This window comes from Cuculus canorus, chromosome 7, assembly GCF_017976375.1.
Source record: "Cuculus canorus isolate bCucCan1 chromosome 7, bCucCan1.pri, whole genome shotgun sequence".
NCBI lineage: Eukaryota > Metazoa > Chordata > Aves > Cuculiformes > Cuculidae > Cuculus > Cuculus canorus.
This window is the reverse complement of record NC_071407.1, coordinates 6,202,447-6,217,233: the sequence shown is the minus strand read 5'-3', so window position 1 is coordinate 6,217,233 and position 14,787 is coordinate 6,202,447. Positions and strand designations below refer to the sequence as shown.

Below are 14,787 nucleotides of genomic sequence, written 5' to 3'. Positions count from 1 at the left end.
ACACGTCACAGGACCGTTGTGTTGCAAATGCTAGGTTATTCTTATATCTAGATATTTGGCTTTTTAATCAGGCACATAAACTCGGTATTGCAAATGCTAGATTATTTTTATTTAGACACTTTTTTTTTTCTTTAGTATAGATGTCTATTTTAGTTCTAAGAATTTAGAATCAGCATAAAATAGCAAAGATTATAATTTTCATAAAGTGCTAGCAAATGTCCAGAGGAATTTAATGTGGAAGAGTTCCTGTGGCTGTGGGAGGGGAAGACATAATTTGGGATCTCAGTGGACATCATCATCAGCACTGCCTTACGCTGTTGTATTTTTGAATGGAAGTACCAGTAGCTGATCTGCTTGTGCTGTATTCGGTGCTGGGAGTGTACTGGGTGTCGTTAGGAGCAAACCTACTAGGATAAAGCCTGGAGGAGCCTTAAGAGTGGGACCTGTCTCGTGAATTTGGGCAAGAGTTATCTGCCAAAATGCTCAGCTGCACCACAGTGGTGGCAAGTTTGAACGTAGGTGGTAATAGAAGTTTGAGCTCTTAGGTTTTCTGAAGAAAACTTGAGCGTCTACAGATGATTGAGACTTAAGTGCCAGGTTGTTTTTAGCTTTTAGCATAATTTAGCTCTGTTCTTGTTTGTGTATGAAAAATATGTTTTTATGACCAATAATATGAGGACTGAAAGTGCAGATGCATGAAATTAGGTTGCATTTAGGTTCACACCTGCTTGTTACCAGTATTTTCTGCATGGCTTTGCATGGAAATCTATCAGCCAGGAGCAAAATGTACCCATTTAATTTAATGATGGAAAAAAACAGATGTTCCAACATTGGTCGTCCTAAATATACATGCTTCATCATTGTCTTTGGACCTTACACTCTCTGATACCGACCTTTTAGGATGAACGTTTTGGGTTTTATGGACTGCGGTCTGATACTTGCTACAAATTCCATATTCACTGGGAGATGGTTTCATTTTTAGATAAGAATTGAGACTTCATTAAAATATCCTGACCTTGCCCATATGATTATATATGTATAAAGAGGAATGTTTTCTATGTTTATAGAACATTTGAGATCAAATACATTGAGACGAAATTGATAAGAAATAAGCCATTAATTCCAGCTGTCGGTTTAATTTATAATACCCTGTTGGAAAGTTAAGCCTCAGCCAAAGAACTGGATGCAATTAGAAATCGCTTTGTATGTTTCAATTAATTACTGACTATTTAATTAAAATCTTCTTTACAATTTATTATTGAGTATCATTTTGTGTAATCAGCACAGATCAGGCAGAATCGCTTTTGAGTATCTGGTAATTCCATTGATTAAATTCAGATGCTTTTCTTATGATACGAGGATGAAATTTCAAAGCGTAAGCAAGCGATTAGAGAGGAATAGACTGTAGCTGTCCCTTGTGAAGACCTGTAACCAGTAGATTGGGACCCTAATTGAAAGGCTTTTCTGTTCCAATGCCATATTGCTCGACTGAGATCAGTAGGAGGTGAGTAAATAGTATTTCGGGTACCTACAGCAACCAAGGAAAGGTATACTTTTATCTTTTTAAAGTAAGTTGGAAAGATTTTAAAAAGCAGGTAAAGGTTTCTTCAGCTGTGCAAAATAGAATTGCTGAACAGACAGCACCATGTAGAGGGGGCTCCATGGCCCAGTGGGCAGGTAATTAGCAGGCAGCGCAGCCCTGGTTTATAACTCCTTTTGATTCCTGTGCCTCCGTGCCATATTCTTGCATTTCATGCCCCTTAGTACTCTAGATCGCAAGAATAAATAGAAAAAGCTTTTGAAAGATATATATTTTATCTCTGAGGTTTTAATACATTCACCTATATACAAATTCTTGAATAGCATTGTCATTAAACCCTGAAATTCAGCTATTTAATATACTTACATAAAAATTTGGGATGTAGATTTAAGCAGTCAGATCAGGCTTTGTAATAATGCTGAGTAAGCTGTATTGAACAAAACATGAATTATTTTATTAATTGTAGAGGCTGGTGGTAAATGCAACTTTGACCGTGTGTCAAACATACACACATGTAAGTACACGTACATATGTGTGTATATACGCATATACATATGTATAGATATACGTATGTGTGTGTATACAAATAAATAAAATACCTTTTTCAGCTGAGGGTTTCCAAAACCACAAAGCCAGATAGAGGTAGACTTTCTTCTGAACTATGCTTATTTGCAGCTAGCTTTTTTACCTCAGTTTTACTATTTTCTTGTAATAAAATGTGTTCGTCTCATTTCGAATTTAAATTCAGATTTTTTTTTATACCAAAATTATTCCTTTTAAGTGTTAATAATATGAATTTTGTCCTTGTTTGTTGACTTGAGGATGTGAAAAGATTTTAATAATTGTTTATATATTGCAGAATTGTGGAATAAACAACATTTTTTATGATGAAGGAGGAACATTTCTTAGTATTTGTGAATAGCCTAGGTAAATTCATCCTTGCTTTAATTATCCTGTTGATTTACATGTGTTGTCTTTGTTTTAACTTGCTAGCTGGAGCAGATGGAACTTGAAGTTCGAGAGATCCCACCTCAAAGCCGAGGAATGTACAGCAGTAGAATGAGAAGCTACAAACAAGAAATGGGAAAGCTTGAAGCTGATTTTGTGAGTTTTTAACGTATTACATAAAGAAGGGACCTATGAGAATTTTTTAAGTATAACAATGCAGTTATTGAGGCAACTGAGAGGGTATTTTTGACTAGTGTGAGAGTTGAGTTCTGCATGTATCTTGCTGTATTTATGGACAAATGAAAATGAAACCGGGGAAGAGAAGTTTGTTGTTTTTTTATAATGTTCTCATACCAGCGTTCAGGTTGCTAGTCTTCTGTCCATTTGCCGTAGACCTGAACTGTTTCTGTGACATTAAACATCGTGAGTGTTCCTGTTGTAGGCATAATAGTCAGCTTTTAATCCTACTCCCCAAGGAATGACTTGTAGAACATCAGACCTAATACTTAAATCATAATGTATGTATGCTATGAGTGGAAAATAATGGTTTGTTTAAGGCAGCTTGTAGTAATGTGGGCAGTAACATGAAAAGCAATATAATCTCCAATCCGTGAAAGTTTTGAATTTAGTTTCTCATGTGCACTTCATTTCTTGGACTTTGATTTCTTTTCCATTGCACTTAGATTCTTCTTGGCTTTTGTCAAATCAGTTATAAATACTACATTTTTCATGTAATGGATGCAGACTAACAAGAGTCCCTTGTCTGTGGGCTTCTGCCACATTTATCAGTCCGTTTTTGTGACTAGAATTTGCACTGAATAGATTTATGTAGAGGCAAAGCGATTTCTTCCTAAAATCCTGAAAAAGTTCAAAGGGATTGCAAAATGTAAGAAAATGCTATGTTAATTGACAGCAGCTCAGTTTCTCCAGGGTAGGGAAAAAGAAATAACTGTTGGCAGTATTTTCCATTCACTGGAGAACTGTGAATTTTCTCGGGTGGCTGGCAGTGCTTTATTCCTTCAGGGGAAAGGAGTCAGTGTTTATACCTGCAGCCAGGAAATCCAGCTGACTGTTACTCCTCTGTGCTTCTGCCAAGTTGAGGACTTGCACAAAAATGTATTAATCAGAAGATGATAGCAGTTTTGTAAAGTTTGAGGAATGTTAGAATAAAAAGACTCACATCAGAGTTTTGAGACAATCTCATGCCGTTCCTCAGCAGGAAGTGCATATGGCTTTACTGACTAAACAGTGGATTCCAAAAGAGAGCAATTTCTGGACTAGTAATGAATGCTATTTATCTTCTCAGATGTGGGAGAATTCACTGTCAGTGTATGTTTGTTGCTGGCCCATTTCTCTGTGTAGGCAGAAGATGGAAATTGTTACTTCTGTATGCCCAGGCAAGAGGGAATGGGAGAGTTCAGAACTGGATACTCTTTATGGAAGAGGAAAAATAAGCGTTTGTGGAAGAAATGCATCAGAGCACTAGGAGTTATGAAAGATTGAAACAACCTAAGTTTGTGCTCAGAGTGAGGAGCAAAAACAACATGAGAAAGGAAGGAACAGATCGTAATAATGGGAAAAAAACAGCAGCCCCACACCTAAGGATGGCATTCAGCAGAAGATTAAGGGGAAAAAAAAATGAAAGACGGAGCGAAGTACTGAAAGAACACAACAGCTATGCTTGGAAGAATCTGAGTTATGTAGAAAATGGTGTTACAACTGAATTCCATGCATAATTCCGGTTTCTAAGTACTAACATTGCTCTTAAGTTTCTATGTGAGGGTTTGAGAATCTTTATTTGGATTATTCTCTAGTCAAATATAAACTTGTTGGAAACTAACAAAATGATTCAGTTGTGAATTCAAAGAGGGGGAAAGGAGGAAGGAAGGGAAATGTTATTTTAACTCTATAAGCTGCAGGGCTGCTGAAGGTAGGAAGTTGAAAGTATTTACTGAAATAAAATTGCATTTGAGTGTTCTGCCTGAATATTGTCCTGAATGAGTTGTGACCTGCTTGACTGTGAGCAAGGCATGTAGAGTTTGTCTAAGAACTTTAGCAGACCTTTAGGGAAAGCAGATCTAAGGACTTTTAAAATTAATTCACTTTTATAGATGAAGGAAAAGTCGTAACTGGGAATAATATTGGCAGTTTCAGGTTAGGATCAGCTTACAGGTTTGTTACTCAAAGTTCTCAACTCTTCCAAAAGACACACAGGTGTGTGTTTGCAAAGTTAAGTGTTGTTCTTTATGAACAGAGTTGTAATCTCAGCTGGATCCCACTGTATTTGGTTTGGCCTTTCTTCCCGTGTGAAGCAGCGTGTGCACTAAGCAGAGGACATTTCTCACTCATCTCAAAGTGTATGTTGCATTTTAAAGAAATAATCTCTGTGAAATGAATTGCAAAAAATATATACCTCAGCAGTGAGTCTCTTTCAATAAGTTCAATATTTCAAACATAAAGTAAATGCAGAACTGGGACTGGTAGTTTTCTTTTATATTCATCATAATGAACATAAGTTTTGATTAATGATTCTTTGCATGCCTTTATAGAGTCTTGAGAATTTGCCCTCATCCCAGAAGTTATGAAAAATGACAGTGTAGCAATATATTTCAAAATTCTGAGAAGTATATGCGGAGTATGTGGACTGTCTACAAGGACAAACGACATTATGGTTTATTTGTGACATGTAATATCTAATTTCTGAGTTTATTTGGTCTTGGGCAATATATGTAAAAATGGCAAAACACTGGGCCATCAGTTTGATATTATTTACTGCATACTGTGGCACCTTAATGAATATTTAGTGGTTGTTTCCTATGCACTTTACTATGCCAGGAATATATTCTGAAAAATATGGATTTGAGCTTAGTTGAGCTGTACTAAGAAAAGTTACTCCAAACTCTTAACTTATTAATCAGATAGGAACAAGTTGCAAATAGGAGATTTATTTCCCCTCATCGCTAAGCCGCCTTCTCTTGAGTCACACTTGTGGTTTGTTATCAGTGTTCTGCAGTCCAGAGGCATTTGTGGAGAAAATGACATCTACCCCATTCGCTGTATTGCACACGGATAGTTGGTAACCCACTAATTGCATTAAATCATATCTGAGGGGAAGAAGCCACCTTGCTCCATCTTGGCCCTCCCTCTTGGAGAGGAACAGTGGTAATGAAAAAAAGAACAGCTCAATTGTTTCATTAAAAGTATTTGGGTAGAACTGCAAATACGGATGGGGAAGATGAACAAAGCAAGCGTTGCACCTCAACGTAAGGCAGGAGCAGTTTCTGATACTTATCTCAGTGCTGTGCAGTCTTCCGTGGGGAGCAGGTGCCTGGGGGAGAAATAGGAGGACAAGGCAAGCATGAAGTGATACTTCTTTCCGAAAAAAGCTTCCTACACCTCCAAAGGCTAAGTTTCAGCCTTGCTTACAGTGTGTCATAAACGTATCAAACCAGAATAAAACTGTTTCTTAAATCTATTGATTTTTTTTTTAACTTCCAGATGTAAATTTTGCATTTATGATCATATTTTCAATAACATATACCAGTACTGCATTTTTGTGTCGTGGTTTCGTTCTATTAGGACCCAAAAGCTGAAGTCCCAGATTCAGCAGAGACTGTGATAACGGCTCTATCTTGTGGCCCGAAGTGGAGTTGCAGACCATATACTTGTGCCTTCTGCGTTTATTAAGGTCTTGGGACCGCCTGCTAGAGTTCTTGAAACTTAAAACAGTCTTCCTGTGAGCAGTTTTTTTTTCCTGCACCTACCAATGCACCACAATGTGGTTTGAGCTTTTGAGTATTTTGGTTTTGACTGTTTCAGGTGTAGAATGTATGTGGTGACTGCCTGCGTGTAGTAAGTTCTGAATGCAAAAAGAGAAGCCTTATATTTTATTGTAGTCGTTTAAATACACAGACTATAGGTGTTGTTTATTTTTTCAAATAAAGCATTTTTTTCTTGATTGTTGCCTGAAAGTGACCAGTGATCTTTTAAGTGGGGAGTATGCAGTGATAAAAGGTTTTCTAGACCTAATAAATAAACTTTGGCCTGAATCTATCCCTGTTCATGCAAAACTGAAACTATATAAACTTAGCAAATGTGTGGTTATCTGGTAGCATTGGTATTCACTGCAAGGGTTCCACCTACTGGTGCAGCATCAGGGCAGCATAAGAAAGGGGGAAAAAAAAAGGAGTTGGGAAAAAGCTTCCCCTGAAGTATGAGACATTCAAATAGATGGGGAAATAAAAAACTCCAGTGAGATCATATTACACAGCAATATTCCTGTTACAGAAGTGCTACACAATCAGTAGTGAAAGTAGGATGGGTTTCTTCAACAAGAAAACCAGGCGTCGAATAAAAGAGGAGGCACAGGAATTGTTCCTATTCTGTCATCACAGGTCAGAAGCAAATTTTACCAGTCCAAGAGACAGGACTCATTCCTTTTAAAGACTCAAAATTGGTACTGACTTTGGTTATTCTGACCTTCAACTTAAAGTGGAAAAAAAAGAGAAGTCACATATCCAGAGACAGATATATTGTACAAAACTTCACTAAACATTTAAACATTTTTGGCATTTAACAATAGCTTCAGTTCAGTCAATAGTGAAGACTGATATTCACGTTTCATACCTCCTACAGGTTCTGCTTAAGATAATTGTTAAAATGACAACTATTGTTAAGCTTAAAGAGCTTTAAGGAGATACACAGTGGAATTTCATTTTGATAAAGTCAGCTCTTTTGTGTGACTCTGAAATGCCACCTGAGTCCAGAAGGACACGTGAACAACTGCTGCAGCTGTGTCAGTGATGTTCTGGCTGCTTTTGCAAATACCCCCACCCTTATTTCAGGTTCAGTCACCTACCCAGACAAATATTCATGTGGCAGTAAGCATAATGAATCACATTTGTCAAGTCACAAGTTTGTGGCCTGGATCTTTACGGCCAGAGTCTTGCCTGGCTTTCCGGTTTGAGCCAGAAGTGTAGAGACTTGACTGTTGCTGCCGAATTATTTTGATTTGTAATGCAAAACATTATTGCCTTATAATTACAAAATCATAAACTGCACGTGGGACAGAAGTGTATGTCTTCATAGTTGTACTCCAAAGACGTTATAAAGACGGGGAACCCACCAGGCGTACACATCATGTGTGCACACGCCCCCTGCACAGCCAGGCATGTGTGTCTGTGCTGAAAACCTCATCTTGTTGACAAATAGGAAACTTTTGAAATCAGATTAGTTTTTGCCATGTGAGTAGTACAGCTCTTTTGAACAGGGCTGCGGAGGATTTGTTTTAATGTACGCAAGATTGAACTGATTACATTTCAGAAGAAAGAATTTGAAATACCTGGCCATGTACTTTGATGATCTAATTTTGAGAAAGCATTTTGTGAACAAAAGTTCCTTTACTGTCCCGTTTTTACAGATACCGTCACCTTCTTGACATAAGCAATCAGGACTCTACATTGTACTCTGACTGCTCTGCACAGAGGCACTGTATTTTTTTCCTCTGTTCTGTTTCTAATAGCTTCTGATAGGATGTTTGTCTGCTTGGCTGCTGCTGACTATTAGGCCAGCTTCTTTTCTATAGCAGCAAATTCCACATTGTCTTCAGTTTGTTTTCACTGATGTCCCCACCTTAGCGAGATTGCAGTGGAAGAAACTGCAGGCATTTGACATTTAGTGATGACTTTATTTATAAAACTGCAATTTTAAAAGAGGAAAAAGTGATACAGGAATGAATGCTCTTTTCTTTTTTTGTGGCACCCAAGACCTAAACTGAGTTTTTGATGAATGGTTAAGAGGTGGTATAACTTAGATCTTCTGTAGAAAACTTACCCTAATTTATTTACATCTTAAGGATTTTTTGATAGTTTTGTGTGGAAGTATGTAGAAGTAAGGAATTTTATTTCACTATGGAATTTACTAGTGATGACATACTTTTCCTTAGGTGAAAGTGTGAAAAATCGGAGTTAACATGCTCAATTTGTAATTAACCTAAAGGGCTGTGATCATTTCAACTGAGATTCCTGGGAGGCGAGACCAGGGAAGCACACCTTACCTCCTGGGTGTTATAATTCCAGAAGTATTGCTTACAAGGTATTCTCCCATATTTGACCAGTAAGATGCATTTCATAACACAGTGTGTGAGGAGATAACAGGGTGTGTAAGGGCAACCAAGCAGCAACATTTTAATGTCAATAAAATTAGTTCCTCAACTAGATTTTTCTCTCAACTGAGTTCACCTTGATACTCAGGAAATTCTCTCTCTAGAGATATTGCTTGTCTGTTCACACACAAGGGTAAGGCTGGTGAGTTTTGGGCCATGCTGTTTGTTGGTCCTTCAGCAAGTCAGTGACTGTTACGGTGGAGGTGATGCACACGATTTTAAGAAAAACCAGCTTGTGGAGCACTGGACTTGGCTGAGCGATTACAAACAAAGGTGCTTTCAGGAAGTGATTTGGCGAGTCTGATAATTCTTGTGTCTGGCTGGGGGCTATGAATGAAAGGCGTATTGACTCATACGGTGCACTGAAAGCGTTTATGCCTCTTTCCTTTCTCCCTTCATACAAAATGTTTCTGTATGAAATGAAACTGAAAAGTGTTCTATGGCAAAATGAAATCCTTCTGTAAAACATGGTTTAAAGCATGTAACAAATCCAGCATGACATCAGCTCTGCCTTTTTCACTAAACATGCTTTCTTACCTGGCAGTCTTTAGACACGTCTGGATGCCAGCCCACATCACCCTTTCCTGGGTAGAGAACTGTAATTTTTATGTTTCCTATGTAATTTGTTCTTACGTTGAAACATCTGCTTCTCAAAGTAGCAGAATTAAATCTGTTTGCTGTTCTTCCTAGCAGATACTGGTAGAAGCAATGCACTCAAAATTACTTCTAGTGAGCTGGTGAGTGAAGTGGCTTCATACTCAGAAGGTGGATGCTTGTTTTTGAGGGGCAGAAGGAGGAAGGCTTTAAAGTTTCCCACTTTCTCCATAATTTCTTATTTTAGTCAAGAGATACTCCCTTACCTGTCATAAAAAAAGAAGCAAGCTGTCATTGTCCTGCTTTTGATAGCAGTAGTAATAAAGGATCTGCAGTTGGAACACAGGTGTGGGGTGCAGTAATGAATAAAGCAGAACAGAGCATATCTCACTCTCCCTTCATTGTATTACTCACCTGCACTCATATAAGTACAAGTTTGATTTGATTTTTATCATGAGTTAGAAACGTAAAGATTTCACGAAAAAACAGGTGACAAGCTGAGGAAAAAATCCCGTCCTTTTTATGTATTTGCCTTTCAGACTGGAGCTGCACGCTCGAGAGCCTGGATGTGTTATTACTCTTTTTTTTTCCTTCCCAGCTAGAGCGAAGTTAATTTATGTTTGACTGCAAACTGTGGAGAGACATGTGCTACTGATAAAGCAAAAAAATAGGGACAAGGTACCAGTTTGACACTAGAAGGATTAATTATAGCCCTTTTCAGATGCCTTGATTTGTTTGTTCAGGGCGTGACACTAGATGGCACTGTTTGTTTGCAAAGCAGATCCTTTTTTCACTCCTCCCCCTCCTCTTTTTTTTTCCTGTTTCTTTTTTTTTCTTTTTTTTTTTTTTTGCTTTGGTAGTAACTGAAATTACTGTTTCATGAATAAAATATTTCTGGTGGGATTTGCATTTCTATATTGGCTGAAGATACTGTGTTGAATGTTTTATTAACCAGCCCAGTGCAACTGTCAGCCTATTAAAGAGATCCAATGGACCCTGTTTAGCTAAATAAACTAAATAAATCGAATTCGTCAAATTGTGTTCCTGGCTGTTTATTTTCCATTCTTTTGATGTACAGTTTATTTTAAGTTAAAACCACATAGTTTTAAAAATTAATGTGAAAATAGAATTTAGTGTTTGAAACATGAGGAGACTAATTGCCGTGGTCAAAAATAGCTTTCCTTTATGGTGAAGTTACTGTCTGATGAATGGTGAACTTCTTATTGGCACCTGATTAACTGTCCCGTGTCAAAAATTAGTTTGGCAAATGAGTGGTTAATTGCTTTTTTTGCCCACTTGCTGGGTTCTGTTGCTTTCATGAAACAAAACTTGAAATATAAGCACTGCTGTTAAAAGTAACTATTTCTACCCAACTTCAAGAGGTTTGTGCTTCATCTTGATATTTTCTCAATCAGAATTCAAGGGGAAATTTTTATATGATCATTACATATTAAACGCTTGTTGAAATTCCGATTGCATCATAGGCAAATTTTTAGAGCGCAAAAAAATCTCTTTGCATAACTGAATATATTGTATGTCTGGTTGTCAAACAGCTGTCAAACATTACAAATAATAGCATTCATTATATTCTGCTACTACAAATAATATTTTAGCTGCCTTGTTTTTTGCTGAAAACCTTTGCCATAGAATTGCAGGAGACAGCGTATAAATTTATGGTAATATTATTGGCATAGTAAAAATTCTTCTGTGCCAGTTAAAAAAATCCTGTACATGCAAATGTATTCTAGATTTGTTAATAAGCAAAGTGAACAAACAGTGATGGATGTATTCTTTCTTTCTGATGCTTTCCATAGCGCTGTTTTAGTGATGTTATGTGTTAACTTTTGTGTGTTTTACAAGAAACTGAAGTTGCCAAGTCTCATGTTTTGCATAGTTTTATTTTTATGATCTCAGATTTCCAAAAGTGGAATACTGAAATTTAGTGCAATAGAAACACAGTTCGGTTAAATTCCTTTTCTGGCTTTTCTCTCAAGTAATCTACTGTAATGGATTAAAAAGTCTTTGTGAAGAGCTAAGGTGTTAGTATAAATTTGATATTGTTAGGGATTCTTAAGAAAAATCATTCAGTCAGTTAAATTTATCTTTCCACTTACAAGTTATAGTTGACCAAAACGGTAAATTTTTGCCACCCTTCCCCCAAACTCTAACCAAGAACAAAGTCGATATTTATGCGGATGTCTTCACTGTTTCCTTGCAACTGCATTTGTCCTGAAAAATATTAAATTTCTTCGATATTTACAGGTTGCACGTATTTGAAAATGATATTTAGTAAGGAAACCACACAATTGCAGCCTGTTTTCTCTTTGATAAAGCCTTGCCATTTTGTGCTCTTAGCTGATTTTCTGGTATCAGTAGTAAATACGGAAGGAACTTTATGGTTCTTTACAACTGGCTCGCACAGGAGATGGACTTCTACACCAGTGGAGATGTTGCCTTCTTTCTGGCTTAAGACTAGTGAGGAAGGAAAAAAATACAGCTGGAAGTGTATTAGATTGATTCCCTCAACCCCTCCTTGTAATGTTCTTTACTATGTGAAGCATATGGAAAAAAAGCGTGAATATCTCTGTTCTTTTGTTTGGAAACTCTTTATATGTATTCTGCAATCATTTAGTAGTCGGTCCCAGTAAAGACAGCTTCCCTTAAAGCTGCTGTACAAACCACAACAAAAAGTGATTCTTGGCCACAAAGTCTATTTAAACTTGCTGTTCTCACTCAGCTGAGGAGGAAATCCCTGCAAAGGCGAGAGGATCTGTAAGTTGGACATTTGACAGTTTAATGCTTGTATACATTTATAATAAGTGGATCAAACATAGCGCCTCCTTTATTTTTCATCCGTTTTTTATAAACTGCCTTTAGGGTGCCAGTGCTAGGAAAATAAGCCTTTTCCAATATTTAATAAATATTAAAGAGGTTTCACTCCTAAAAGAGCTGATCAATGAAAAATAGAGTAGAAATATAAGGAACAGATAAAAAGGAGTATAGCAGGTGGCTTCTGGCATCAGCAGTAGAACGGAGTAATTTTTCCTGCTGTAGTAACATTTAACCACTTCTCATCAGTTTAATGAAAAAAAAGATTTTTGCTACTAAATATTTGGTGTCTGTTGTTTAAAGAAAAAGGAATGGGACAGTGTGTGTGTGGGCTCAGCATTTCCCACTGAGTGGCATTTGTGCTGACTTTCTGAATCCCCACAACTTTCCAACACGTCTTTCGTTTGTTTTTTCATAGAAGTTAAGATTAGAATGAATAAGGGTAGTGTTTGCCGACTCAACCTCCTGGTCAGTGTGGAAACATGTTAGGCAGCTTTTGGAAAACACTGAATTGCAATTGTAGACTTTGTACCTGTTCAGTAAAGACACAAATGTGAATTCTGGCAAGTCAAAGAAAAGACTCGTTTTGTGTTCAGTGCGTCTTGGCTTGGTCCTTAGCTAGAAAATGCTCCTGCGTAATGAAGATGGCACCTTCCTTTCCACTGATTCATGAGTAGTTGACTTTAAGCCATTATTAAAATGAACTGTGAGCTTTGCTAGGGCATATTGCCAACTGGGAAAAAAAAAGTGGTATTTAATATTTGATTTAAGAGAGAATAATGGCGTTAATATCAAAGCAACTTATCTTATTTCAAAATCTAACAAGTAACTTTCCATAATGATGATTGGAATTTTGGGACATGTAATGGCAAGTATTTTGACACAGCGATCTCTCTTTGTATAGTGCCCAGGACAAAAGGTTTTCTCACCCATGAGTACAGCTCTTTGGCACTATGATAGTGAATATTAACTGAATAGAGCTGTGCAATGAGCTGAGTTCTTATGTTGCTGTGATTCTTGTGATTATTTTTATTTGTTTAAGAAATACAGGTTAGTTTCAGTATTACAGATTGTTCCGTTAGTATCTGTCTTCAAAACTACAGGTTTTCGTTTTTTATAATTCTTAACATCCTTAAAAAAAGACTGAGACGTATTTATCTAGGATTAATGTGGTTTGGAGTAAAACTAATAATGCTTAGGACAGGATCTTAACTATAGTTGTAAGATAATTTTTTATTTATAAAGAAGTTTGATTTGCAATCACTGCATTTTTTTTATTTCTCGTGATTCAATGTTATTAATACCCCTAAGTGATCATGTGGTTTCCTCTTCTTTCTGCCCAGTCTTCAGGAGAAATCAGACTCTGTGGTTCAGCTGTGTAAGCTTCCCACAAAGTTAGTTCAGTCAACTAAATCAAGGTAAAAAGTTACAGAAAGGTCAGGATTAAGTTAGGGGTTGCTAACCTGAATCGCTTTTCCAGCCTTTTTAAACCCTTAGTGCTCCTTTTGTCTTTTTCTTACCTTCTGTCATGGTGTCCTCTTGTTAGATCTTTATTTCAGCTGAAGGCACATGGGCTGCATCTTTCTTCTGACCTGCACTTGGAGTCAGTTTCAAATGCGTTATTAAGGTCCCCTTTTTCCATTCATGAGCTATATCTCCAGCATTCAGCGATGCAGATCGGTGGCTCAGCACTTGTGCCCTGAAGAGATCTTCCTTTAAAATGCATGAATCATAGAATGAGCATAAGGAAAATCTCTTCCTCTCCCTCCCCATTTTCACTTTCATTTTTCTGCTTCTTTTTCTGGGACAAACTTTACAAGTTCTGACTTTTAATTTGTACCTAAAAAATAACTCTGTTGCACCATTTGTGTGTTTATAAACCATCTTTCCTGAGGACTTTTCTCCTGCTCAGGGCTTCGTGGTGTTCGGTTTTGTCTATACAGTGATTTTGAAGTGAATCCCCCAGTTTTCCTCACCTACTACATGTGTCTCATTGCTTTTTGAGGAAAATGAACTGGAAACTCCATTTCAGGTGTGCACCAAACACAGACATTAAGTGAACCAAAGCCTAGGGTTTCAGACAGCTTTGAACCATGTTAAAGTAAGGATGTTTGGTCTAAGTATCTATTCTGCAATAAAACCTCAAATCATGTATACTGCAGAAACAATAGTGGAATAACTCCAAGATGCTGCCTGTTCTGATGTAGTTAAATGTATCCTTTTGGAGCAAGACTATCTTTTGAGGACCTTCCTTCCTTTGTGGAAGATTTGGACTCCTTGGAAATTTCCATCCCCCTTCTCATATCATCTTTCAAACTAAGGAAACTAGGTTCTGTGCTCCTACAGCCTGAAATCTGGTTATTAGTAAATTTGGACTACTTTCGTTTTTGGAAATTGTCTTTTCAGTGAGTTTGATTAGTATGGAAAGATCACTTATGGTGGATCACGTGTTCATTCTTCCACCTACTTGTCATCTGAACAGAAAAACTAAAGCCTCTGGTTTTCCTTCATATCCGATGCACTTTCAAGGTCTTCAGCATTCAATTTCTGACATCAACAAAAGAGTAGTCGCTTGATACTTAAGGTATTTCATATCTGGGTTCCCAACTTTACTCACTACAGTAGTGATTTTTATGCAGAAGTGACATGAATTAGTAAAATTCCTGTTATCTAAGCAACAGAAAATCCAGATCAGATCTTGGAGTGCACGTTC

The 14,787-nt window shown here is 37.2% G+C and overlaps 1 protein-coding gene across 4 annotated transcripts in view; it reads left to right on the top strand.

The window, feature by feature from the left end:
• The window catches only part of VTI1A (vesicle transport through interaction with t-SNAREs 1A), a 277,855-nt gene that overhangs the window by 10,098 nt on the left and 252,970 nt on the right, over positions 1-14,787 (top strand). For all 4 annotated transcript variants that reach the window (XM_009570579.2, XM_054071515.1, XM_009570578.2 and 1 more), the window contains exon 3: positions 2,534-2,644. In XM_009570579.2, coding sequence (XP_009568874.2) covers positions 2,534-2,644 — 111 coding nt within the window. The remainder of the gene's footprint in view (positions 1-2,533; positions 2,645-14,787) is intronic.